This window comes from Bufo bufo, chromosome 1 (assembly GCF_905171765.1).
Source record: "Bufo bufo chromosome 1, aBufBuf1.1, whole genome shotgun sequence".
NCBI lineage: Eukaryota > Metazoa > Chordata > Amphibia > Anura > Bufonidae > Bufo > Bufo bufo.
In genome coordinates this window covers 272,103,237-272,115,887 of record NC_053389.1, presented here as the reverse complement: position 1 = coordinate 272,115,887, position 12,651 = coordinate 272,103,237, and the positions used below count along the sequence as shown (strand labels likewise).

At 42.5% G+C, this 12,651-nt stretch overlaps 1 protein-coding gene across 4 annotated transcripts in view; it reads right to left on the bottom strand.

The window, feature by feature from the left end:
• Nucleotides 1–12,651, bottom strand: part of TSPAN9 (tetraspanin 9) — a 472,297-nt gene that overhangs the window by 162,941 nt on the left and 296,705 nt on the right. For 3 of the 4 annotated variants that reach the window (XM_040439367.1, XM_040439375.1, XM_040439383.1), the window contains one exon: nucleotides 6,332–6,411. In XM_040439367.1, the coding sequence (XP_040295301.1) occupies nucleotides 6,332–6,394 (63 nt within the window). In that variant the 5' untranslated portion in view covers nucleotides 6,395–6,411. Of the gene's footprint in view, nucleotides 1–6,331; nucleotides 7,063–12,651 lie in introns of those variants that run through there. The other variant, XM_040439360.1, reaches the window with a different exon arrangement.

The window sequence follows — 12,651 nt, the reverse complement described above, 5'->3', positions numbered from 1 at the left end:
TGACTGCACTGTGCTCACTACATGGACTATGATCACATCTTCAGTTTCATAAGGAAACCAACCAAACCAAATAAATCCTACCTGATCACAAAGGTTTCATGTGACCTTCTGAGGGCCAAACGTGGGTGCCCCATACCCATCACAGCTGTATAGAAATTTCCCACATTTTCATCAAATGGCTTGATTTATTATATGAAGCATGATACTGAAATTATGATTTATGACTTTGCTGTGAAATAGCAGTAATGAAGAAGCAATAGTTAATTAAAGTAGGGTGAGCTGTAAAATTACAGCAATAAATCAAAAACTTCCTATATGTTCTTGGTGGTGCAAAAAAAAAAAAAGAGAAAGGAGGAAATGGGAAAAAAAATCTCAAATGCAGTAAATTCATATACTAAGGATTACCAATTTTCATGGGAAAACCTGAACATTTTATATTCTCAAATTGCATTAGCGCGGTGTAAAAATCACATAAATAGAAAATTACGGTAGACTAAATTCCAGGGGGAAATAAGTTTGCGGTCATTTATGTGGGAGGCTGAGCTCCTGTCTTGACTGTAGGCTGCAGCACTAGCGCGTTTTGCTGTTCTCGTGTTCCTCCTGACATGACACCAAGAGATCGCTGTATCACGAGCTGAACCTGAATGAAAGATCGTAGCCATCTGTCGGATATTAAAGGGGAGGATGGGAAACTTTTTAAAGTGGACTGTCCCTTTAATCTAAAGCAAAACTGAACTTCTTTGACATACTAATGGGGCAATACCACCAACAGCTCCTTCTCCCATAGCACATGCCATGGATGACCCTCCACCTGTTGTTTTTCAATCGAACATACCCTACACCTGTAGTCACCACGCCAAGCTGATGGCATCCGAATTGTTGCATTTTCTGACTCAAGGGGGACAGCTGTTCACCCCAACCCTTGATGACCATATTGTTTTTGTATAAAGTAGAGGTCATCTGGGAGCAGCTGCCACCGCCATGGCCGTTGTCAGAAAATTCCCAAGACAGTGTGCACAGGATAGTATTTGAAGGGGTTGTTCTGGATTAGAAAAAGTATCCAACGTTTTTTTTTTTTTTTACCAGAAACAGCACCACTCATAGGCTGTTTCTGGTATTGCAGCTCAGTCATACTTATGTGAATGGGGCTGAGCTGCTATACCAGAGACAATCTATAAACAAGTCTGGCACTATTAAAGGATATAAAGGATACCTTCTTTCCTACCCTATTATGTTGTCCTTATGGCACATATTATATAATACATTGGTGCAGTTATAGTTCTCTCATAGATTTATAGATATAGATGTATAGATAGATATTGTTAATGTGGCTGTATGAGAGTTGAAAAAGGGTCTGCTATTTAGAAACAGCGCCACTCTTGTGTTTTGACTGTTTCTGGTACTGCAGCTCAACCGTGTTCTATTGGATGGGCCTGAGCTGCAATAACAGACAAAGCAGACACTTATTTCTAATGTAAACTATATGTGAGCGATATCCCATGGACATTTTTAAACTGTATAAGATATTGTAATACCACCATATATACTACATGTGGTAATACCGCTATATATGACTAGTTATAGATTTATATGGCAAAAAACAGCATTTAGTTGGTCTCCCCTGCTTACAAATGGGCTGATCTGTAGCTCCCTCGCACCCTCACTAATTCCTCCATTGGTTTCTGTCACCTGTATGTCAATGACAGCACAGCTGAGCATTCATCCAGCAGGAAAGCTAAAGTAGTAAGAGACCAATATAATAACTCCATCATAGATGTACACTGAGGGAGGAAAGCCTTCATAGCAAAATTAGTATTACCCCTCCTAGTTTAACAGCCCCCTAACCCAATAATGATCCATGCCTTACACTGGACTCTATAATGAAAATTGAAATGTTGAAGTGTAACTGGTGCTATTTTTAATATAGTGTAGGGACAGGGATGTTAAACATTTTTGCAATCTACTTTATTAGTGAAATCCATGTCTTTGTACTAATGGGGCAATACCACCAACAGCTGTAACTGATTATTGCTAAGGAGAGTCTGTCTTCAGTCTTCAGTTCTACTGAGTGCTAAAGACGCCTATGTGTAAAAAGTGAGATAGACGGGGTGATGGGATGGGATTGCTAGGACACGTACATAGTCAGGGATGAGGGTAGATGGAAGCCCCTGTATGGCACACACAGGCATCTTCAGCGCTCAGTAGAACTGAAGACAGACTCTCCTTAGCAACGCTTTGCTAAGAAGTCTCTTTACAACGCACAACAAGGAGAAACCAATGCTTCCCTATGGGAATGGTTCTCACCTGGGCGTTTTACAGCGCGTACGATCGCGCTGTAAAACGCCCGACACTCAAACAAGTACTTGAGCGTTTTTTTGGACGTTTGTCGCGGGTTCCCTTACATAGACTTTCGGGAACGCGCGACAATGTGTGTTCGCTTGTCTCTGTATGCGCGCTTGTAAACGCCCGTACAATCGCGCATACAGAGCGCTCCTTTCAGAACGCTCTGGTGTGAACCCAGCGTTAGGGAATCCAAACAGATTGTCTTAACTCCATGTTCTTCATGGTTTGAATGCAGAGTGTAGTGTTCGTCAATGGAAGCCTAGATCTCTACTTTCATGATCATTACTTCATCTCACAGTTGTAAGAACCTCTGAAGTCTTGACATAAGTTGAATACTGAATACTATATTGCCCCTTTAAATACGGTTACGTACAACTTCTTGACTATTTAAGTTTGAGTGTAACTACCAGCTGGGAGCACTGGTATCATGTAGCCAATCAGGAGATGCCAGGAATTGTTTCACTGTGAACACCCCTCACAGCCCCCTACATCAGTGCCGAGTATATTCACGGGACACAACTTGGATCGAGTCTCCATGTGGTGCCAGTAGTCTGCGTGCAAGCACATGGACTCCGTCCCGTGGGCTTAATCTTAGTTTCTGCAGCCTGTATATGCCTTGTTTGGTGTAGATCAAAATCCCAGCGTAATAATTAAAAGCCATAAGCATACGACCTCGGATCAGACAAGTTTAATCTGGGTAAGAAGCGACAACAGATGGTGCACAGCAATCTCGAATATACTAGTGATAGACCCCACGAAATATGAGGCAAAACACACATCACAAAGATAGAGGATAAAATAATAGTAGTTACTCTATGCAAATCACTTCAGTTGTAGGGGTGCCCTATTACAGGCTTAGCTAGGGTGGCTGGTGGGGCACATGTCTCAGTTGGTGGGTGCCGGGGGAGGGGGGTTACCAACAATCCACTCTGTCTTTGTAATATGGCTGCTTTCTTCTAAAAACAGCACCACACCTGTCCACGGGTTGTGTGTGGTACTGCAGCTCAGCCATATTCACTTCAATGGAGCTAAGCAGTAAAATCTGACAAAATCACTAAGAAAGTGACCATATTTTTCTGATCCTGGACAACCCCTTTAAATATAGGGCAAACTGAATCTGCTCCGGGTGAAGGAAAATCTACTCCAGTCAAATCATGAGCTCCTCTATACGATATACACTGCACTGGGGATGTGTGAATGTCTGTGGAAATCAATGGGTGCCCTGCAACTCTACGCTTAAAAGTCAGTAGGATCTCCCTGTAACAATTTAAAGAAGCTATCTATTTTTGATAATCCGCTATATTTCATTGTCTATATACCACCAGAAATCATCAGTAATATGCAGCAAAATCAGCAGCAAGTGATCAAATTTCCCTGCAGTGCCCCCACAGGAGAAATGAAGCATTACACTGTTTCTTCTGAATTCAATGGTGCTGTCTGTGTAAGGCATGGGCATATTGGGCATATTAGGTCCTCCAGAGAAACACAGCATATAGGGTCGTTTTCTGCACAATGATCCCATCTATTAACTCATTATTGTCTAACAGTGTATTTTAAAATAGGCTTTCTAAACCAGACAGCAGACAAAGTTTCACGTGTAGAAAGGGTACGCCCCTGCCAAATATGTCTGTGCTTGGATCTGTGCTACAAATCCACATAACATCCAAATATAAGATGTAGAAATCACGCATAAGGAATCTAAATAGTTAACATTGCTGGAATATATCCAATGGAGGAATCTCTAGAACCTTTGATCATTTCTCCTGTTCTGCAGAGTCTTCTTTATGTATATTTTGTCCCCATAGAGATAATTATGCACATAAAAGCTAGAGGGAAAGCTATGGGCAAAATCAGGGAGAAATTGACAGCTCGCTGAGCTGCCATTCAGAAGTTTTTGAACCCCATTGGGAACAGAACACAATATAAGGGCATTCCCAGTGCAGCGCTGTGGAATATGTTGGCATCATCTGAACATTTAGGGCCTGCTCACATGGCGGAATTGTCACTGCGTCTAAATTCCGGTCGAGGCCGCGTAAGGGTCTGCCTCCATTGTTTTCAATGGGAGACAGTGCTGGAGTTCGCGGGCTGTGATCGCGCCATGAAGGGACATGTTGGACGTGTGCGGACAGCTGGCCCTTGGACCCGCAGCGGGTGTCCACTAACGATTTAGCTGCATCCAAACTGAACGGTGGCGGTATACGCAGCGGATTTGAGTAAAAATCCAGCATGTGAATGGGCCCTAGGTATTAAATGGCTCATAGTTTCAGTATCATTCATATAAGCCCAGCAGTAACTAGTGCTATGTTATATTTATATACTACTATACACCATATACAACACCAAGGTATATGAATCCCCGCGAGAAGCAGAATGTGCCAGTGTAATCGATGGTATACATAGGGGCCTGCACTATTAAGGGCATCTATGGTTTTCTGATTAGAGAGCTGTGTGCATAGCCAGGACTGCTGCACTGAGCCTGGATTATATAGGAGCTGCCATGGTAAAAGGAAGGAGAGGGGGGTACAGTCCATTAACCCTTTCCAAACTAAGTACCCTTACAGTCATAAAGTGGGCAGCTGTGGACACAAAGCCAGATCGTCCTTACCTGTATCCTTACTTTTACAGGAGAACTCAGTTTGTTCAAATGCAGTAGAGCTGAGTTTGTCAGCTGTCACAATATATTGCTGGCTTTAACGCAGACTTATCTTACACAGCACCCTTGGTCATGACGCAGCCTATGTAAAGTCCTGCTGACATTCAACCTCTAAGACCTCCGCAATCAGCCATGATCACTGAGCTGAGGGGTCCGCAAGAACAAGAGCTGCACTTTTCAACATGAATTATGCCCTGTCATCTCCGAAGAAGGCTAAAGTTATCATGATACACCCCTATAGGGTTAAATCGAAATCCAGCTTGGCTACCTCTGTAAATCCCAGAACTGTGCCATGGCAAATACCTGGCAGTGCCCATCTTCCTGCAGCCTCCAATGACTGCATATCCCCCCCGCCCCCTCCATAGTCCCTGGTGCAACCATCCTCTCGCACTGAATAATTCTCCCCTACTTTACAGGGGAAAGCCGTGATAGATGCCCGCAGCTCGTGCCCATGTTGTATACATTAGGTAATTATCCTTACATAAACCTACACTATCTAACGTCACTCTATTCAATATCCTGGAAATAGCTGCAAAGACTCCGCCGCGGTGGGTGAAATATGGCTTTAGGGGCCGCCCTGTGACTACACAAGTTGGACTTGATTAGAAAGTCAATCCATTTTTCATCTTAATGCTTAGGTCTACAGATTTGAAAGTTTTGGGCACCTACCAACCACACAACATATAAAAATGGGTAAGATTTTGCACCTTATAATGGCAACAATAATATGGTGGCTCAGTGATTGGCATGTGGGGTTCCTGGGTTCAAATGCAGAGTTAAATGTTGCCCTTTCCCATGAAATTGGGCATGAAACAGTTAAATAACACAAGCTGCTTACACTCTATACCCAGTGCCATGGAATATGTTGGTGCTAGGCAAATAAAGTCAAGTCAATACATTTCAATTTCCCCAAAATTTGAATTATGCATTCTTGGTGCAATCAGAATTTACTGCCAGGGAATAGAATGAAAATGGGATAACTGCATGTTTCTAATACAGTGTGCTGTTTACGTTTAACTCATTGGGCACTGCCATGCCAAGTTCTATGGCATCTGCTTTAACCCCACTGCTGCTGGAGTGAACATGAAAGCAGAGGATTAAAAGATAGAATGTGTGCTTGAGACCATAGTGTACGCCGCTACAGTATAGGCTGTCGCTATAGACAATGACACATTGTTTGCGATTTAACTCTTCGGGCACTGACATGCCAGGTGGTATGGCATCGGCTTTAACCCCACTGCTGCTGGACGTACGCCGCCACAGTATAGGTGGTCAGCTTGTCGCTATGGAAAAAAAAATACCGTCAAACTTTAAGAATAAGGTAAATGGACTTACCCAAAATATCAAGTTAAAAAGGAACATCATATATTTCAAACAACACAGACAGCCTCTCGCCATGTTGCACTTCTTAAATTCTAGGAGAAAAACAAAGGATAGATCCAGGTAAAAGACCACATATTTGCCTCCTTTGGGTGCAGTGTACTTGTCCCTCTTTACGCCAGCATGGCTCTGTGTACGAGATCCTGCATTGCCATAAAAAGCTCCGGCTGTGAATCCTCTACCAAATTCCCTGCTGGAGGTAGATGGCTTGGCTGAGTCCCTGCTGTCCACAGATGGACTTCGGTGTATAGAAGAGTCTTCGCTACTCGACTTTTCCATAGTCTTTAGCTTCACCGTCCCCAGAGCTATTGTTTTGCATGTCTCAGCATTAAATCCAGCACACAGTAGAAAAATATACTAGCCAGCTGTCACTGTCCTAATGAGAGACCCACACACTGGGATGCTGCTTCCAGAAGGAGGGGGGGATAAGGGGGTGGGCTGCCCTCCGTCTCCGGATAATGGGATCACACAATAGAATTGGCTCTAACTAGAATTATCCGATCAGTCGTTTAACTTTCAAGATTCATCTTTGGCCAATAGGGGAAAAATTGCAGTAAGAGTAAAGGAAGACTGCGGCTCGCCTGGAAGATCCTATACGCATCACCTAAGAGACTTTTGCAAAAGGGCTGAGAACTCTCCCAATATCTGTCGGACGGAGCAGCATCAGCAGCTGCTGCACTAGCGGGCAATCCCACAGAAATCCCTGAAGCAGCTCTCAAGTAATACAGCTTTACCCCGTCAAGCCCTCCCCTCCCGGCTCCACGTTTAGCCAATGGAGGCTGCAAAGGACTCGCAGGCACGGCCTACATGACATAATATCTTTAAAAGGCTTATTCATTTAAGTTTGACTATACATGTGCACAGCGGAGCATCTCTCGAATGTCAGCGACTGCTCGAAAAATGAGCAGCAGGGAGCAAAAGGGATCAGTTCAGCATAAAAAAAAGGTGCAAATCATATACAAAATGTAACCAATAATGATAGTAATCCGAAAAATGATAGCAATAATGATATATAGGAAGATATTCAATCTTAATGAACTTCTATATTAATATATGATACGTAATAACAACAGCAAATAACTCTAAAAACATCAGTAATAATTATAATCACACAATGAAATGGCTGAATTCACACATGCAGTTTGATGCCATTTTTGATCCAGTTTTTTAGGTGTTTTTTCAAGACAAAGTCAGGATTAGGCCTCATGCACACGACCGTTGTTTTATTCCGTGTCCGTTGTTGCGTTTTTCGTGATTTTCTGCGGACCCATTGATATTCAATGGGTCCATGGAAAACTCGGCTAATGCACCGGTTGTCATCCGCGTCCGTGATCCGTGGTTTCAGTCCGTCAAAAAAATATAACCTGTCCTATTTTTTTCACGGAAAACGGTTCGCGAACCCATTCAAGTCAATGGGACCGTGAAAAAACGCGAAGGCACACAAGATTGTCATCCGCGTCCGCGCATTCGCGTCCGTTTTTTTCCTATCATTTGCATGGCAAACTTGACAGACTTTTTTTTTACTTTCCTTCATGTCTGGTGATCCTCCAAAAATAAAGGAAGACACACGGAAACGGATCACGGAACAACGGAACCCCATTTTGCGGAACGGAACACAACACAACAACGGTCGTGTGCATGAGGCCTTAGATACAGAGAGGAGGAGATAGATCTGTCTTCCCTCGATACCAGGAATCTGCAACCAGCTGTTTTGACACTACAACTCCCATAATCCACCTTTCACTTCTATGGGAGCCTTTTATAGGGGACTTCTATAGGCCCTTTCACACGACCGTTGTTTTTTTTTCTGTTTACGGGCCGTTTTTTGCGTTCCGTATACAGTCCGTATACGGAACCATTCATTTCAATGGTTACGCAAAAAATACAGAATGTACTCATTCCGTTTGCATATTTCCGTTTTTCCGTTCCGTTAAAAGATAGAACATGTCCTATTATTGCCCAGCAAATCACGTTCGTGGCTCAATTCAAGTCAATGGGTCCGCAAAAAAAAAACAGAACACATACGGAAATGCATCCGTATGTCTTCTGTATCCGTTCCGTTTTTGCGGAACCATCTTTTAAAAATGTTATGCCCAGCCCCATTTTTTCTATGTAATTACTGTATACTGTTTATGCCATACGGAAACAGAAACACAACGGAAACAACAAAAAAAACGTAACAACGGATCCGTGAAAAACGGACCGCAAAACACTGTGTGAAAGAGGCCTAAGTGTGCATGCTGGGAGTTGTAATTTCTCAGCAGCTGGAATGCTGAGGGTTTCTGACCCCTTCCTTTCTCTTATATCCACTCATGGCACCAAAATCCCATCTATGATTTCATGATTTTAATTATAATACCAAGCTTTAATGGTAATAAACTTGAATAATAATAATAATATACAATACTTTAATAGCAATATTTCATACTAATGTTAGAAATAATAATAAAAATAAGCATAATATTAAAACATGAATAATGATAACATTAATAACAATTACTATTAATTAATATACTGCTAATAATAATAATAATAAGAGCCCACAAACATTCATTGGTTGCTATGAAGTACTATATTACACCCTAGTAGACCTCTAGCTTGTATGGAACCATAACATGGTCCTCATAGACTTCTATGGGGCTCTACTGTTCCTCTATACGTCTCTGATTTCATTCAGGGGCATACACAGGTTTCTTCTATCACAATCCATAAGAACCTCACAGAATAAAAACGGTGGTATGTTCCATCAGATGCTTTACCCAAGGGGTAGTCTCCTATACAACCACTGCTATGTATTAGGGACTTGTAGGGACTTAGGGGGTCATCTATCATTTGTGGTTGTTTTTATGTCCGTTTTAAGTTTGGCTTTGCATTGTGTGCCTGAACCAAACTTATGAACTGGTGCACATTAGGGCTCAAGCACACGACCGTATGTATTTTGCAGTCCCCAAAACACGGATCCGCAAAAAAAAAAAAAATGGATGACATCCGTGTGACGTCCGTGTTGCAGCCGTTTATTATTATTTTTTTTTTTGCAGATCCATTGTAACAATGCCGATCCTTGTCCACAAAACGGACAAGAATAGGACTTTTTAAAAAAAAATTGGCGGAACAGACATGGGGACATACGGATTCGGAATACACATGGAGTCATTTCCGTTTTTTTTCAAGCCCCATTGAAATTAATGGTTCCGCATACAGACCTGTAACAAAACAGAATGGAAACGGAAGTAAAGGAAATACGTTTGTGTGCCTGAGCTCTCAAAATACGTTTAAGTGGCTACATCCACACAAACGTATTTTGTTTCCGTGTGTGTTCTGTTTTTTTTTGCATATTGGATGAGGACCCATTCATTTCAATTGGTCTGCAAAAAATGCAGACAGCACACCGCCTGCTGTCCGCATCCATATGTCCGTTCCGTAGCAACGCAAAAAATGTAGAGCATGTCTTATTCTTGTCCATTTTGCGGACAAGGATAGGCATTGTTACAATGGATACGCACAAAAAAACGGATGCAACACGGATGTCACACGGACGTCATCCGTATTTTTTGCGGACCGCAAATTACATACGGTCTTGTGAGTGTAGCCTTAATAAAATATCTGGTGGGAGTGTAATGTGCAGATGTAGGTTGTTGTGTAGGTATAAAAGTAGACTAGGGAGTTGCCTGACTTAAGGCTACTTTCCCACTAGCGTCGGGGTTCCGCTTGTGAGTTCCGTTTGAAGGGGCTCACAAGCGGCCCCGAACGCATCCGTCCAGTTACCAATGCATTCTGAGTGGATGCGGATCCGCTCAGAATGCATCAGTCTGGCAGCGTTCAGCCTCCGCTCCGCTCAGCAGGCGGACACCCGAACGCTGCTTGCAGCGTTCGGGTGTCCGCCTGGCCGTGCGGAGGCAAACGGATCCGTCCAGACTTACAATGTAAGTCAATGGGGACGGATCCGTTTGAATTTGACACAATATGGCTCAATTTTCAAATGGATCCGTCCCCCATTGACTTTCAATGTAAAGTCTGGACGGATCCGTCTGAACAACTTGCGTTCAGAGCCCAGACGGATCCGCTCTGAACGCAAGTGTGAAAGTAGCCTTAGGTTGCGACTTTTGCAAAAGTCGTACATAATAAATGAGCCATAATGCAGGTCTACTTTCTCTTTTAGCTCTTCAACATAGACCACAGTGAAAAGTGGCAAGGATCACAAAATGTTGCAAATGTAACCAAATGTCACAGAAAATGTCGTAGTTGCCATGATTTGCGAGTTGTTTAGACCACAAAGCTGATGTATCTGATTTGATAAATGTCCCTTGTTTGGATCCCTAGGGATCAGCTGTTATCTGTGGTCAGGTCTGGCAGAAAGTGTTCAATTTCTCTGCAGTGCCACCTCAGGTGAAATGAAGAATTGCACCCAGTGCCTATTCAACGGGTTGTCTGTATAATGCAGGACAGGTCCTCCAGACGGAGAAACAGAGAGAGAGACACTCTTTAGAAGCACTCCTCACTCTGGCCAAGAGAGGAGAATCCTGAACACAGGACCTCATTATATTAAAGGGGTTGTCAAAGTAAAAAAAAAAAATTGTAAAAAGCAAGGGAAAGTATTACAATAAAAAAAGTTATATTCACTATTACAATCCCCCTCCGCTCTGATTCTCCTTGCAACTGCAGCCATGATGTCATGTTTTTTTCTGCAGTGATGACCTAGTATTCAGCATGAGATTGCTGAGGCCAGTGATTGGCTGCAGCGATCATGTGCGGTATACGCTCATGTGTGGCATGTCACCGCTGCAGTCATGAAAACAAAGCCGGATGGGGAGAGTTAGTACGGTGATGCCAGCATGGAGGCAGTTTGGATTGTTGTTTTTATATTTTTACTATTTTAATATCTTACTATGTCTTTTCCATTTATTTTTTTAACTCTTATACCTCCTTTAACTCAGAACTCTAGAAAAATAATATTGTAGACAGATTAATCACATAGACACATTTATCAGTTGCAGTCCCGTGAACTGTACGTTCTTGCTATTTAACTTTACATTGACGCTCATTGGCAGTCACTGCATGAGTTGGGCTCTTACATTATCACCTTGATCTGCAGAATTTAGTATGTTTATGCTGCAACATGAAGGAATGTTCAGCCATTTCTGTGATACAGAAAATAACCTTGAAACTGCCAGTAAGCAACAATACCCAGTAAGACTACATTCACACAACAATGAAAAAATGGCAGGGAAAAGCAAACACAATGTCCATTATTCACTGCCATTTTTTAAGCATCCATTTTCTGTCCGCCTGGCTGTTTTTTATGTCCATTTTGCATCTGTTTTAAGAGCCATTAGAAATGGATGATTTTCATTGGATTTTGTTATTTAAATTCCATAATGTCATACATAATGTCACCTATAGTGGCTCCCAGCATTAATAATATCCTCCATAGTGGCCCCCAACAATAACAATGTCCCCTATAGTGTCCCCCAACAGTATTAATGTCCCCCATAGTGGCATCCAACAGTAATAATGTCACTCAGAGTGGCCCCCAGCATTAACCTTCCTGGCGGTCTAATTCCTGTAGTATTTTCGTACCCGAAGCAGTACATTCTTCCAGAGCTACGATCGGTAGTATTATGTCAAAAAATCCTCAACCACTTGCATGTGCAGGGACACTAACTCTTCACTGAAGGCAGAAGGACCTGATGTTCCTGGTGTAATGATGTCACCACGCTGAGAGCGTCAGGTCCTTCTGCATCCTGTGAGAAGCAGAAAAGAATCTCAAAAAAGGGAGCCCTCTTTAAGAATGTTCTTTCGGCAGATTGGTCAGTAAGTTGGGAGGTAGAATTTGGCACATGTATACTTACAGAGATAGTCACCAATGACTTCACCTGGCCCTATGTGTCCCAGCACTTGTCTGTGAACTAGCCAAAGACCACACTTCCTAACATTTGAACCCCAAAGCATATATAATTTTAAACTAAGGCCAAATAAAAACCAAGCTGTTGGCTGAGTGCTAGTTAGACAGTCAGCTATCTCTCCGGACCCCACCACCCAAATCCAAACTTGGCTCAACTGGGCATGCATGTGTTCTGAATTCGGGACAGTGTAGTAGGTCGCTGTAAAACACCTCACTTTCTTCCCAAGAACATGTTGTAACTCAACATCTACCTTCAAAGGAAAATTGAGAAAGCCACACACACATGAGATGTTCAACCTTGTTCATTTGGTAGCGTTTTTCTCCAGTTTTAGTAACTTTCAGGGGTGAAATGATTTTGTGACATGCAAAAAAA